Source organism: Hyaena hyaena, unplaced genomic scaffold, assembly GCF_003009895.1.
Source record: "Hyaena hyaena isolate Hyena2069 unplaced genomic scaffold, ASM300989v1 scaffold_33, whole genome shotgun sequence".
NCBI classification, from domain to species: Eukaryota; Metazoa; Chordata; class Mammalia; order Carnivora; family Hyaenidae; genus Hyaena; species Hyaena hyaena.
Window position 1 is genome coordinate 3,885,316 of NW_024080666.1, and position 15,419 is coordinate 3,900,734.

The window sequence follows — 15,419 nt, forward strand, 5'->3', positions numbered from 1 at the left end:
TATGACGAAAATTAACTTCACCTACTCCTTTCTACTTATTTAAATATGATCATTAGAACATTAAAAATGACATATGTGGCCTGAATTATATTTCTTTTGGACAGCACTGGTCTAGATAGTCTTCATCTAGATGGGCCAGAAAGCTTTCCTGAGTGTGATGGGGGAAGGCAGCTCCCTACGCTGGTGTGTTCAGGTGGCCCTGGAGAGAAGACTCTTGCAAAGATCTCAGTCCCTACCTCGTGCCCCTCCTGGGGTCTGTCTGCCTGGGAGGCCTTGGAGAAGCGGGTTAATGAGTTAAAACTCCAGCCGAGAGCATAGTCACACCAGCCAGGTCAGACAGGGTTAAGATGGCCAGACAGCCAGAGACCAGAGGCTGGGGAGTTGGTAAATCAGGTGTGATGCCCAGGACACTTACAGAGTCAGCAAGGTGAAGGAGCGATTGGAGAGGTGGGAGATGAGCCCACAGGAGGGCTGCTTGGTGTAAAGTGCAAGGTGAGTGAGGGGCTGCGGGGCAGGAAGGAGAGAGCAGGCACACTCATCTGCTGTGCTCGTTGGGGGTCTTGGGAAAGAAAGTACATGTGGCTGCCCTGAGAGCCCAGAGAAAGTCCCCACTTCCTCCCCACCTCTCCACCTCCTCACCGAGTCTCTTCCCCCACTCCCCCGAGACGCTCTCATCACTTTGGGGGAAGCATTGCCCTCCCTACATGGTTGTTTGCTTCCACTTAGAAAAATAGAGCTGCCCGAGAAAGGCAGGCATTCATCTTCAGAGGTGAATGAGATGAAAGGAAGCCGGGTGGCCTTGAGTCTCCTGCAACTGCTGGAAAGGCCCCAGGGTGCCAGGCGGGGGCAGCAGGGGCTCCCGGGAGGGTCACAGAAACAGGGGTGGGGACGGGGAGTGGGCCGCCCACCCTCTTTCTCTGACCCCGCCCAGGTTCCACAAGTTGGAGAAGTGGCGGCGGCCCTTCTACCGGGTGCTGCAGGTGTACGAGAACGCGTCGGTGCTGCTGCCCGCCTTCTATAACACGCGCAACACCGACGTGTCCATCCGCGTCAAGTACGTGCTGGACGACTTCGAGTCGCCGCAGGCCGTGTACTACTTCCACCCGCAGTACCTGGTCAACGTGTCGCGCTACTGGCTCAGCCTGGGGGTGCGCGCGAAGCGCATCAGCACCGGCCTCATCCTGGCCACCGCGGCGCTAGAGCTCTGCGAGGAGGTGCACCTGTTCGGCTTCTGGGCCTTCCCCATGAACCCCTCGGGCCTCTACATCACCCACCACTACTATGACAACGTCAAGCCCCGTCCCGGCTTCCACGCCATGCCCTCTGAGATCTTCAACTTCCTGCACCTGCACAGCCGAGGCATCCTCCGCGTGCACACGGGCACCTGCACCTGCTGCTGAGCGCGGCACAGGCTGGCCGGCCACCCGGCAGGCAGAACCTCGCTCCTCCTCTCCTTCCTGCGCCGGGCAGTGCGTGGGCCTGGCGTTCAGGCGGTCACTACCTCCGGCGTTCGGCTTCCTGCTTGGGTGTTGTGTGGGCCGGGAGGCAGGGATGAGTGGCCCCGGGCAGAGTCAGCTCTGTGCTGAGCCTTCTGGCCTCAGCCAGGGCCCTGTTTCCCCACCCTGCCCGCGGGTAGCATGAGGCTGGGCCACACCTCAAGGTCAGGGGCTTTGAGGATTGCGAGTGAATCAAGCACATTTGCACTCAAGGTTTGCATTCAGAACGCAGGCCTTGTCGCAGCTAGAGGAAGGCCCTACGGCATGGACAAGGGGGAGACTGGGTGTGTGAGTATGGTCAAGGTTTAATTCAGACTTTTGGCTTCCTGAGTTTTATACTGAGGCCTCAGCTGTGAATCGCTATGTAGAATCTCAGAGCTTACTGATCAACCCAGCAGTCAGACTTTCCTGGGAAGACAGAGTGGCTGAGGGAGGCCCAGGGTCTTAACCACGCCTTTTCAAACATCCTCAGACACGCACGCGCACAGTCTTGGTGCCTCCGGGTTCAATCCTGTGTTTGATCTTCTGATGAGAAGGACCAGCCATTTGCACTAAGGTTTTCAAGCCAATGTGATTGACTCAATACGTGCTTAGCAATTTGCTTCCTCTACTGTCTCCTTATTTTCAGCTGTGTTTTAACCAGGAGTTATTTATAAGATCCGTTCCTCTCTATGCTCCAGCACCCTGCAGAATCCTGCTATCTTGTGTTTCTGAACTGTGGGCTCCGGGCTGGAAAGCACTGAGATGTAACCGATGAGCTTTGCAGACGGGAGTGTGTCATGGCCTCTGACACCAGCATCACCGAGGCTTCTACTGTGAAGGCAGGACTTCCCACATCACACAGCCGGGCAGCCTTCACACACTTGGACCCACAGAGCCTGTGCTTTGGGAAGTTAACAGTGCCTGGGCCAAAAGGGGTTAACATGGCATTTCACATCTGACATTCCCTCCCTTTGCTCCCCCAAGGGTGTAACCACCATTAGCGTGGCTGTACCTAATAGACTCCCACGGTGAACTGCCTTAGCACCTAGCTGCATGGACTTGTAGAATGTTAGTTCTGGAGGGACTTCAGGCTTCTCTTTCTCTCCTTCTCTCCCTGCCTCCCTCCCTCTCCCCGTTCTTCCCTTCCTCCCTTAGACACTTCCAGAAGCCTATTCTGCTTTGGTCTGGGGTTAGGCTTGGGAAGACATGATAACGAATCAATTAAGTATCGCTTTCTTCTCAGAATGGAGGGCAGACAATGCTCAGGCCCGGACCCAGCTGCCACGTGCTCTGAGGAAGACGGGGAGCTGTGAGGGTTGAGCAGGGAGAGCATCTGATGGCCTCCTTGTACGAGGTAGCGCAGCAGGCCTAGCAAGTGGGACACAGAGGGGAGTGTGGGCCTGGTCCCAGGCCTCCAGACTCCCGGCCCATGGCTCCTTTCATGGACAAATCGCTTTGTTTTGGATTTTAACAAATCCCCTGTCGGTGGGTTGTTACGGAGTGCATGCCTGTTCTGAGCCCTGGTCCTGACTGGGAAGACCTGGCACCGCTTGCCTGTAGGGCAGGGAAGTAGCCGATGAGACCAAGTAGACCAGTAGACCCTGGCATGCCATAAACTGGGAAAAACTCCGCAGGGGTGGTAGATGGCTGTGCTTTCTCGGGCTCTTCCTGTTCCTCCCAAGGTACTTCTGGAGAAGCGGCCAGTTAGTGGAGGTTTCCAGCCACTTGTTTGTGGTTAATTGAGCTCAGTTCTTGGAACCATGGGATGTCAAGACTACAGGCTCCTAAAGACCATTTTGTCCCATTTGAGGAAACAGGCCTAGAAGGGGGAGGTGGCCTGGGTCATGCCTGGGGCTCTACTGAATGCGTGCTATGGCCAGAGCCCCCCCGATGACACTTATGTTCTAGGTGGGGCAGGAGCCATGGTGAATCAGACATCAGAGTTCCCACCACTTGAGGCTCCTGCGGTTTGGCATCTGCCCCAGCAGGGCCCTCATAGGAGCTGGTGATAGGACGTAATGATCCACGTCCATAAAGGAATCGGGACCTGTGGTCCCCTTTCCGCCTATGGATTTTAGGGTGAGTCACTTCCTCTCCCCACAGAGCTCAGTGTCATCACCTCTACAGCTAGAGGCTTAGGAAAGATCTCTGGGGTCTTCACAGCCTCTAATTTGTTGTTGGAGGTGCTCCTGATGTACGGATCTGAGCCACAAAGACTATTTGTTATTACAGTCGCTAATATGTAGCGTGTTCTCATCCTGTGTCAGGCCCTGCACGAAGCACTTTCCTTGCATTATCTCCTGTGAGCATCGCCAAGACCCCCTTAGGCAAGAAGACTCCCGTCCGTCGGACAGGTGAGGTGGAGGTCTCAGGCCCGTGCTCTGGACCTCTGTCTTAGCTGCCTCTCAGCCAGTGTCACAAGGGCTGGAACCAGAGGGATCCTGGTGGGGATGGCGCTGCAGGGTGGACCCCGCCCCAGGGACAGATGCTCTGGGAGGCTCTCATGGGTCTGGAGGCCAGTCTCTGCCTGGAGGTGTCCCCCAAGCCCCCCCCCACCATGAATGTGTGCTCTCCTGGCACTGGAGGGGGTTGAGGGCACCCCTACATCTTCAGGTGAGGAGGGATGCCCAGTGACAACATGTTGGGTGACTTGCCCAAAGGCCCATGGCCACCAGCTAGTGCCTCATTTGGGACTCACCTGGTCTCCTGACCTCCAAGCCATCCTCCTTCTCCCGCAGTCAGTGTTTGTGGGAAAAACATTTTTTTTCAAAGGCTCAGAGAGACCTGGGCATTGATTCAGGAAGCCCCCAGCATGTTTCCTGCAGCCCCGACACCCTCCCGCTGTGCAGTGCAGACTAGCAGTTTAAGTTCTTATTTAAGGGAAATCGATTCACCACAAATAAAACAACCCTCATGTCTTCCTTTGTGCTAAAGCCACTGCTCCAGGGTTGAAAGGCAGCAAAAACAAGTAAATGACTCAGTGCTTAGCCAAGCAAAACAGAAGGTGGCTCAAGGTCAGATGCAGCCTTTGAGGCGGTTTAGAAATGCTGTCGAAGCAACTCTGCCTACGAATCACCTGGTGCCACAGAGAGCAGAGAGCCTCATGGCCCTTGACTTTGCTGAACGTGGGGAGGGGGCAGGGACAGCGCTTCCTTGACAGTTGAGGGAGGGCGTGGAGCTGGCTTCAGCCAGGCCTTTAACAAATAATTATTGGGCACTCACTTTGTGCAGGGCAGCGTGCTAGGCGCTGGGGGACGAATAATCAAAAGTATCAAAAGGTAGCCCCTGCCCTCCCCGGGGCTGACAGCCTGGTGGGGGTGTCCAGACGCTGAACCAGGATCCCACACATGTGCTGAAAGCTGGTAAGCCCGAGCTCGGGGACAGTTATCAGGGAAAGAGGATGAGGCTGTGCTGGGGTTAAGCTGGAATTCTGAAGGCTGGTGATTGCCAAAGCAGTGGCCACATCTCAGGCCACATCCTTGATATCCATGTGACATGGGTGGCTTCGCTGTCCTTTGTTTCCTAACAAACCACTCTCTCCTGACTTCCCTCCTGTCTCTGAATGCTCCTTCTCAGGCCCCTTTGTTGACTCATCTCCTGTGAACCTCGGGGTTCTCTTCTCTCACCAGGGACGCTCCTGCAGAAAGCTCATCTATTCACAGCCCGTCTCTCCCGTCCTTGTGCCTTAGCCCCCTGACTGCAGGCTGGTTCTCCCTGGGACCTTCAGAAGCGTGCTCACCGCGGCCTCCTGAACACCTGTCCATGCACTGCATCTCAAACTTCATCATGTCCTCAACTGGCATAGTTAAAAGGACAACCTGGATTCAAGGTTGCCTCTTACCACTTACTAGCTGGGTGTCCTTGAGGGAGCGGCTGAAGTCCCTCTAGGCTCTGATTCATTATCTGAAGGGTGAGGCCAGGATGCCAGCCTCTCCAGCTGTGGCGAGGGTTAAGTGAAATCGGGCTGCACAATGCCTCACACAGAGCCGGGCACAAACTAGACACTCGGTAAGCACAGCTTCCTCTGCCTCCTCCCTTCCCCAACCCTCTCCCTGTGAATGGCTCTCTTGCACTGCCGGTCACTCATCCCAAAAACCTGGGCCATGCTTGGCTCTTCCTTTTCTCTCGTCTTGCATGTCAACACGAGTGCTGGACAACCACACTCTGCAATGCCTGTCATTCAGTGGCTGCTGCCAGGTGAGTGCTGATGTCTGGCTTGGAATTCAGACGAGACAGATTCTTAAGTGAGAAAAGAGTTGAAAATGAAAATCTGGCACACAATCCAACTTCTGCATCTCTATGAATATGAATATAAAATTTAACCCACTATTAAACTAGCAACACAAAAATAATTGCTTGGGAATCTATCACATTTATGAAATCTGTTTTGGCCTTGACACTGTCGGAGATTGTTTTTCTCTATTTTTGGTTGTAGTAAAATTCCCATGACATAAAATTGACCATTTGAGCCATTTTTAAGTGTACAGTTCAGTAGTGTTAAGGACGTTGACATTGTTGTGCAACCAATCTCCAGGACACTTTTCATCTTGCAAAACAAACTCTATGCCCATTAGTGGACAGCCTCCATTTCCCCTCCCCAAGCCCTGGGAAACACCACCCTACTTTCAGTCTCTGTTCTAGGTATCTCATATAAGTGGAATTATATGGTGTCTGTCTTTTTGTGACTGGTTTATTTCATACGGAATCACTTAGGCAGGTACAAGCTGTTCTCGGATGGCATTAATTGTTTTCAGCGTCTCCGTGACAGAATTCTGATTTTCCTTTTGGTCCAGAGCAGCTCTCCTGGGCCCTTGGTCCATCCCTGGCTTCTGATGACCTTGGCACCTTTGCTGAGGCTCAGCAGACCCAGTCTGCTTTGCTAGCTGGGCTCAGCTGTCCTGGCTGCGGCCAGCATCCTGAGAGGCAATAGCTCTGTGCATCTTTTCTAAGTCATTAGGCATTTCCCCTGCAGAGTATTTTCTTCGAATCTCCTTTCTTTTTTTCATTTCAAAAAACAGAAAAGGGAGAGGGAGAGGGAGAGAGAATTATACACTTCAGTCAGTGACTTAGTGTTTGGCACAAAAGCCAGAAATCAGTGACTGTCTTTCTTTCCATTCGAGGGACGGTTCCCTTGGCAACTAAGTAACTCATTTCCTTCAATAAAATTGCCTTGCTCAGCTTTGGGGTAAAAGTTTTATTTCCTCTAGAATTGTGGTTCTCAGCCTTGCATACACATTAGAATCACCTGGGGATCTTTATAAACTAACCCCCATGCCAGGTCCCAGAGATTCTCCCAGAGAATCGGATTCAGTTGGCTTAGGGATAGGGCTTCGATCCTAAATCTCACGACTCTATGGCACAGCAGTTAGGATCCATCCAGCCCAGAGAGGCTCTGCCTTGGCTGCACTTTGCTCATCTGAGGAGCTTTGATAAATACTCGTGCCTGGACCCTGTCCACCCCCAGAGGTTCTGGTCCAGTTGGTCTGAGGTATGACTGGGATATTCAAACATTTCAGACTCTCCCAATGACTCTAATATGCAGCCAACGTGGAGAACCATATTCTAGAGCAGTAGTCCTTGAACTTGAAGCTGCATCAGAGTCACCTAGGGAGCTTGGGGGTTCCTGGGCCCCACCCTGCAGTCTCTGATTCGATGAGTGGGCATGGGGCCTTTCTTGCCAGCTCCCACGTGATGGCGATGCTGGTCCAAGGGTTGCGAGGCCTGATCCTGGTTGGCCCCAGACTTTCCTGGTTAGACCCCATCCTGGCCTGCCCCCACCCCCCACCGCACCCACGGAAAACAAGCAGGAAGGTGGTGATGAGGGAACATCCCACAGAAATGGTTCATGTGACCCAGGGACTGAGTTCCCTCCCGATTGCACTAGGCCCTTCCTTGCTTTTCCACCTTCCTTTGGACAAGGTTCCAGTTGACTCCAGCTTCTTAGCATCTGGATCCTGCCTCAGTCTCTCCTCCCTCCAACTGAAGGCAAGTCCTCTGCCCCTTCCCTCTGGAGACGTCCCCAGCGATGTGGACCCAGCGAGAACTTTATCCGCATGGCAGCTCAGAATCCCACATTCAACGGCAAGGTTTACAAGAACACCTTGAAGACTTGTTAAAGGGGAATATGGTGACTTTCTTACTGAAACAAGGTCAAAGCACATCTCACTTCCCAGGACCACTTACCCAAGCAAGCTCATTCAGCCCTTAGGTAGCTGGGGACTCAGATGAAGGAAAATTAATTTTGAGCCCCTGAAATAGATGCTGTAAAGCTCTGTGTTAAAGACCAAACATTTTGCTAAGAGCAGATCCCTGGTGGCGCTCGCTTTAATTTTAAATTCAATTCTAGGGAACTTGATTCCAGTTTTTCATAATAAAGTGAACTAAGAGAATGACAACAGGTGCTAGATTTAGCAAGAAATGGCAGCTAGAAGCCTATACAGCAATGGCATCAAAAAGACCAAAACTATACGTTTCAGAAAATGCCAAGTGATCTGAGGTCAGTTAGTGGAGGGGCACGTACTGGAATAGCCCCCCAGGCTATACACAAAGCATCTTAGATCTGCTCACCTTGTGGTATCTGCAACCACACTGGGAAATGGAAGCAAACAGCATCCAGTGCCCTGGGTTTAAGAAGTCGGAGGAGCAACTTACCCATTGTGGAATTACTTCCGTTCCCAAACACTTAAAACACAGTCATAGATATCTTGGTGCTTAAAAGGTTAGCCCTCAGTTCTCTTGACGTTCAGGTAGGTGAAGTAGTTCATTATCTGATAATGTAGGATAAAGGAGATGGGCGAACTCACGCATTTGGACTGGCGTGTTCCCTCTGACGCTTGCTACCCCGTCCCCTAAGAAATAAAGGGCCAGGAGAAGAGGGGAATGCCCCCCTTCCGCTTCCCCCCTTTGAAGGGAGCTTGGCGGCCTGGTCGACGGTGGCACCACGGCATTCTCTTCCTGCACCTCTGCTTCCGCCTGTGGTGCCCTGGTCACGCCGGGGCCAGGACAGTCTCTGCAGTGACTCAGGCCTGGAGTCATTTGTGAATTTAAGAATATGACTCTTTCCTGTGCACAGATGAACATCTCCCACTTTCCAAACACCATCATTGATCTCACCAGGCCTCCCTGTGTTCTTCTGAGGTGGGCGGGGCAGTCAGCGGGGTCTCTACCTGACTGGGGCCCAGAAGGATGACAGTGGCATGCCCAGGTCACATTGGATTGGTGGTAGCATTCTGGTATCGGGCGCTCAAGCTTCCAGAGGGGACAAAGTGGGGTAACCATGTCCTGCTGTAGCCGCTGAGTCTTCTCTGCTTTCTTCCCTCTGAGGTTGTCAGGCTGGCTGGGGTCTGGTCCAGGCCTGGGCTCTACCCCTGGCTTCGTGCCCTGCCTCGGTCTGAGGAGGGCCCTTTGTAGTGTTCATTCCTCTCTTGGTCCTGCGTGCAGGGTGCCCAGAGCCAGAGCACTGGGTGGCCCGCTGTACTTGGCGGAGAGTCACCTAAGGCCACAGGCCTGAGCCAAGTGGGACTGCGGAGGGAGTGAGCATCAGCTCCAGTGATGCAGCCCCCTAGTGCTGTGGCTGTTTGGGAAGAGGCTGGTGGGGCCCCCAGCAACAGACATACCAGCGCACCCCGGAGCCAGCTCCCTGCCCTCTTCTTCAACAGGACCCTGGACTCTCACCGTGGCCACTTTCTCAGCACGCCCTCCTGCCCGACGTTGCTCTGGGGGACGGCCCATCCTCTGGGGGCTCCCACACTTCGCACAAATGTTTTAGGGATGCAACAGGGTCTTCCTGGCAGCCTGCAAATGTCACTTTTGGACTCAACCGCCCTCCCTTCAGAAAGCCATAACTCTTCCTCAAAGCCGTGTTGTTTGAACTGTGAAATATATGTATATGTATTATTATTATTTTTAACTAACACACTGTCTCAATGAGCACATGCTGGGTTGCTCAGTGCTAACAGTCTGGAGTCACTCCCATGCCACCCAGCTCCCCAGATGAAGCAGGGGGGCCGACAGGAGGCCAGCAAGGAGCACGGGGAACGTTGCCCTCACCCCCACAGCCGCGCTGGCCTCAGGCAGCCCCCTCTGCAGTTTGCAGCAAGCCCTGCCCAGGGGCTCCCGTGAAGGCAGAGGAGTTTGTCCCTGTGGGGTCGGTGGCACCGGCTCGACTCCGAGGGGCCTACTGTGTGTGAAGGCAAAGCGGCCACGTGGCCGTGACCTGTGTGGGCCCCTCTCCCGGGAGCTGGATGACACTGACCATGCTCCATGGAGCCATTCCCGCTGGGCAGGGAAAAGGGGGCGGGTGGGGGTGGAGATTTGCTGGGATGCGGAGACGCTCCATCTGGGTGCGAGCAGGATGTTGCTGATCTGGCTCGCCCCCTCCGCGGCCCTGTGCCTGACGCCCTGGAGAGAAACACATCCGAGCTGAGTGAAGCCCCAGGGCCAGGGGAATGCGGTCTGTGCCCAGGACCAGCCTATCCAGGCTCCTGCAGCACGATGACAGCAGTGTGTGGCTGTCCCCAAGTGACTCGGAAGCGATGACTGAGTTATCCTCAGAGTATAATCAGGGTACTTTGTATCTGTCACTGTGCTTGAAAGGCCCTCAATTGCCATTCAATAAAACCAGTCAGATGGTTCATCTAGCAAAGACTCGGGCTGTGGCCGTGTGTGTGTTTGGGGCTTGGGCTCTGCGGCGCAGCCCAGCGCGAAGAGGCCGCCGGGTCTTGTGAGGGGCCCCGTGGCCACCCTGGGCACATTATTGCACAGTCTTGGGTGGGGTGTGGGGTCCTCACGCACCCTGTCCGTGTCTGAGCAGGGGAGCGGGTGGGCTCAGAGACCAGATCCAGACGGAGTCGGGCGGGGTAGCAACACCCTACAGGGCTCTAGAGGACGCCGAGGGGGAACCACAGGCTTGTGTCTGAGGAGGGAGAGCCTGGGAGGGCTGGAGGGCTGCCCGCGCAGCGGGGTGTCAGCTGCGCTCCTACCTAGAAGCTCTGCGGCCCTACCTCTCTTGAAGCAAAGTAGCTGCCAAGGTCTGGAGTCACATCAAAAGGCATTTGAGCACGAATTCCCTTCTTATAAAATGTTTTTAAATGTTTATTTATTTTTGAAAGAGAGAAAGCAGGGGAGAAGCATAGAGAGGGAGACGGAGAATCTGAAGGACACTCCACACTGTCAGTGCAGAGCCCAAATGTGGGGCTCGAACTCAGAAACTGTGAGATCATGACCTGAACTGAAATCAAGAGTTGGACACCTAACCGACTGAGCCACTCAGGCACCCCTAAAAAGCTTTAAAAAGTTCTTTCCATGCCAGTGTCCGTGAGTGTGTTTAAAATAGGATTATATAGGGGCACCTGGGTGGCTCAGTCGGTTAAGCATCTGACTTTGGCTCAGGTGATGATCTCACGATCCACAAGTTCAAGCCCCTCTTTGGGCTCCCTGGTGTCAGCACAGAGCCTGCTTCAGATTCTCTGTCTCCCTCTCTGCCTCTTCCCTGCTCACACACTCTCTTTCTCAAAAATAAATATTAAAAAATTTTTAAATAAAAATAAAATAGGAGTGTGTGTGTGTGTGTGTGTGTGTGTGTTTAATTTGTGCACAAACAGCCTGACGGGGGCTTACCTGTAGAAAAGACTTCCCCACATCTACATCTTGGGGAGGTCCAAAGCCTTCCCTGTGCTTTCCCGTTAGAGAAGACAATGTGTAAACTCTCAGAGGCCGGCATTTTCACGGTCCCTCTGCCTTCAGACTCCTGCTTTTGAACATGTTTTGGTTTTATATCCCTTAACCACCCATGTACTGGGCGCAGACCTTTCCTCGATATCAATGATCATACAAGGCATCCTGGAGTGATGCAGGAGCAGAGGAGAAAGGGATGGAAACCACTTCCGAGCAAGCAACGTCAAATGGAATGTTCACCATCGTCTTGGTGTCGCCAGGCTAACATGTCCGTGGCCAGCCCAAACCCCCGCCAGCCTCCCAGTGTGGACACCGCACGTGGCCCCAGCCTTAGCCAGCCCCTCTGGCCCCTCCTCTTCCTGTCTCCTCTGTGTCTCCCTGGCCCTAGTTCCCCAACTACCTCCAGGGGAGAACATAGCTCTGTGCACTTGGTCTCCTACAGAACTGGGATCTCAGCTCACACTTTACCTTCCTCCTAACAAGGATTTCCATGCCATCTGCAACATGTTTCAGTGTTTCTTATTACAGTTGTAAAATGCAAAACACTCAAGCAAGCAACCATGGAATCTAAGGATGCTATTTGAAGGCTAGCCCTGAGACCCGGGCACTGCATTGTAGTCTATCATCGGAAAGAAAGAGTTCAGGGTCAGGGAAGCAGTAGTTCAATAATATATTTTTGAATGAATGAATGAATGAATGAATCAATCAATCAATCAATGAGCTGGGGGACAGAAGTTGAATGTAGTTCATTGAGTTATTTAATATACACTTATCAGTTTCTCGCGATATGATTTGCTTTGCAGTAAAATCCCTTGGCTCTGAGCGGAGTGGATCAGAGGGGGCAGAAGTGGTGGAGGAGTGAGCTTTCCCAATACCTCAGGCAGCCTGAAATGAAGTGTTAGTGAGGCCTAACAGAAAACCACCAACCTCACAACACTGCACTTGCTCTGCTTCCAGAATAGGAGGTGGTTCATTTCGAGATAGCAGGGCTACCTGGTTACCTTGGATGAGAAATCAGGCACACATGGTGGTGGGAAGCCCCAGGTGGGAACCAGAGCCTCTAGGACACGCCCTCAAGTTCTTGGTATTTACATGGGCTCTCTACACCCCACTCACCACCCCCCCCACACACTTGTAATCGGTTCATTCACTGAACATGTCTTGAGGGCCACATGCATACTCTAGTGGGCACTGGGGATACATGTGACTTCCTTAGAAGGGAGTGCAGACTGGTGGAACCGAGAAGAGATTGGGGTAGATTGAATTACTGGTCCCAATTCTTCACCCTTTGCTGTGTCCACACTCTTTGCTATGAAACTTTACAGCCGTTGTTTTGTGTGGCTGAACGATGTTAGCAGATGGGATGTATGTGGAGTCCTCAAGGGTGCTGGCAGCACCAGACTTACCCCCTTGCTCTTCCAACATGGCCCTGAGAAGTGCCCTCCCGGCAGCTGCTGCTCCTTCAGCCTGGCCCCAGGGTGACCCTCCCCAGCCAAGGTCAGCTAGGCCTGTAGCTTGATGCAGAACTACGGGCTGAGCCCAGCATACGCAAGTCACCCCAGCCAACCCCCAGACCTGTGACAAATAATGCTTGCACCACTGAGTTTTTTGGGATTGCTCATTACGTAGCAATAGGCTGGCTGATACAGAAATGCATGCTATAGTTCCAATGTCAGAGTGAACTCAGGCTTGTGGGAGGAAAGCACCGAGGAACGTCTTCAGTTTAACTACACTGTTAACTCCCCTAAGCAGGAGGTTGGGACAGATTACAGGGGGCCTTCGATATTAGCTTGACGTGCTAGAATTTAATTTGTGTCGGGGACATTTGTGATTCTTTTGCAACCTAGCATCTGAGTGCCCCTTCTAGAGTTTGAGGAGAGGACAGCTCCTCCTTGGAAGAGCTGAACATGCCCCAAACTCACTTTCCCAGCCTCCTTTGCAGCAAAGTAGAGGCACATGACTTAGGCTCAGCCAGTCAGGTGCACAAGCCCCAGACTTCACTGGCAGAAGTCAGCAGAGCCTATTCTGGAAAGGTTGGCACCAGCAGGGGCAGCAGAGGCCAGTGCTGAAACTTGGTACGAACTGCGTGTCCGGGCCCAGCACAGGGCAAGTAGGGAGCAGCCACTAAGACCTCTGGGAAATTCTGAGATCCCTGTGCCCCAACATTAACTTTTTAAACAAAATTTCTACTTAAACTAACCAGCGTTAGTTTCTGCTACTTGCAGTCCTCGAATCTTGGCTAATAAAATTTGTCTGCACTGAGGTGTAAGTGATGGTTTGTGAACTGGAAAGTGGCATGACCAAAGGCAAGCTTTAGGAGAATTCATTCAGCCGCAGGAGGATGCCCCTGAAGCGGTGTGAGGCTGGGGCAATGAGATCACTTTGTGTGTATGTGTGCCTTCGTGCGCAGGTGCGCATGTATGCCCCTGGGATAAACAGCCCCTTCCCTGTAATCAGAGGCTTGGGATTCCTATAATTACTATGTCTGGGTGGCATTTTTACCACTACGCAGGAAACTGATGGGAATCCAAGTGTCAGCTTTATCATTTAGGGCACAGAACCACCAGAGGATGCTACGCCTAGATTGGAGGAAGGGGCCTGCAATGACCTTGGCCCTGCCTGGAATGAGAGTGGGTCTGCAAACCCGCCCTGAGCACCCTTTCTCAGCCAACCACACACAGGGTGCTAATACCGCAGAGCTTGGGATGAGGGTCAGGCCAGCAGCCAGGCCTGTGCTGTGGGCCTTCCCCAGATGGGCTCGCGCCTGCACGTGGAAAGCCAGCGGGTGAGGCAGCCCAGGAGGATGGAGAGGGAGGAGCCCGGGGCAAAGCACTGCCTCCTCCTGCCTCCCTGTTGCGAATCCCCTGCCCCCAGGCCCAGCCCCCTACGACCACTGGTCTGGTGTTACATCTCCCAGAATGCCACAGAAATGTATTCAGGCAGAATGTAGCTTTTCTTCTGACTAGGTCCTTTCACTTGGCTTAATGCTTTCGAGATTCGTCCACACCGTAGCAGGTACCACTACCTCCTCCCTGTTTATGGCTGAGTAGTATTGGCCAGTTGATGGGCATCTGAGTTGTTTCGGGTTTTGGCTGTTATGAATAAAGCTTGCATGAACATTCACATGTAGCTTTTGTGTGGACATATATTTTCATTTCTCTTAAGTAAATCCCCAGGAGTGGAATTTCTGGGTTGTGTGGGAAGTGTCTGGATAGCTTTCTAAAACAGGGCCAATTCTTTTTCAAAGTGGCTGTACCACTTGTCACTGCCACTAGCAGGAGGAGAGCTCTGAGAGTCGCTCCCTGTCCCTGTCAACACATGGTACTGTTTCAGACCCTGTTCTCTCTCTCTTTTTAAAATTTTAAAAAATCTTTATTTATTCTTGAGAGACAGGGTGTGAGCAGGGGAGGAGCACAGAGAGAGGGAGACAGAATCCAAAGCAGGTTACAGGCTCTGAGCTGTCAGCACAGAGCCCATCTCAGGGCTCGAGCTCATGAACTGTGAAATCATGACCTGAGCTCAAGTCGGACGCTCAACCGACTGAACCACCCAGGTGCCCCTCAGACCCTGTTCTCTTAATCATTGTTCTGTTAATCATCTTAATCATTCAAGTTTTTGAAAAAACAGTCCAATAAGCATTTTATTGTTTTTTTTTAATCTGAACCGCCCTTCATGCAAAATGAACACTTTATTTTATTTTTTCTCTGGACGTATATAGTATTTGCCATAGCAATCCTAGTAATTTCTCTGTACTCTTTAAGGTCTGTTTCTAAAGAACCCAAAGGTCGAATTAACAACAGAGGTCAAACCGCATGCTGCCAGCAGGGGGCGCGCATCGTCCACGATTGAACTTCCCTCTTCTCCCTCACAAGGACTTTGGGCTGATTCCGGGGCGGTCCGTCGGCAGAATAGGAGAGGAGGTGAAGTTGATCTTTCCTGGGTGACGACTTTGGGGTCAGAGATACCTCCTCGTGGTGGGGACGCGGGTGGCTCGAGAGAACAAAGCTGCCCCAGACTTTGGGGAGGGGTGTGAGTGCTGACTGCGGCTTAGGGAGCTTTGGAAATTCCCTGCGCCCAGGCTCCACCGCACCCAGCGAAAAATCGGCTTCTCTGGGGGTGGGACCCAGGCATCAGCATTTAGAAACTCTCCGGGCAACTCCAGTGTGCAGCTAAGGCTGTGTACCCTTGCAACGGAAGCTTGCTGAGCCCCTCCCCTTAGCCTAGGTGAACTGATCAAGTTAGTGAGTTCACCTGGGCAGGTATAGG

General features: G+C 52.8%; 1 protein-coding gene across 1 annotated transcript in view; it reads left to right on the top strand.

Annotated features, from left to right (window-relative positions):
• The window catches only part of ST8SIA5 (ST8 alpha-N-acetyl-neuraminide alpha-2,8-sialyltransferase 5), a 54,955-nt gene extending 52,404 nt beyond the window's left edge, over nucleotides 1-2,551 (top strand). Inside the window, exon 8 of the mRNA XM_039228906.1 lies at nucleotides 932-2,551. Coding sequence (XP_039084837.1) covers nucleotides 932-1,400 — 469 coding nt within the window. The 3' untranslated portion in view covers nucleotides 1,401-2,551. The remainder of the gene's footprint in view (nucleotides 1-931) is intronic.
• Nucleotides 2,552-15,419: the final 12,868 nt, after the last annotated feature.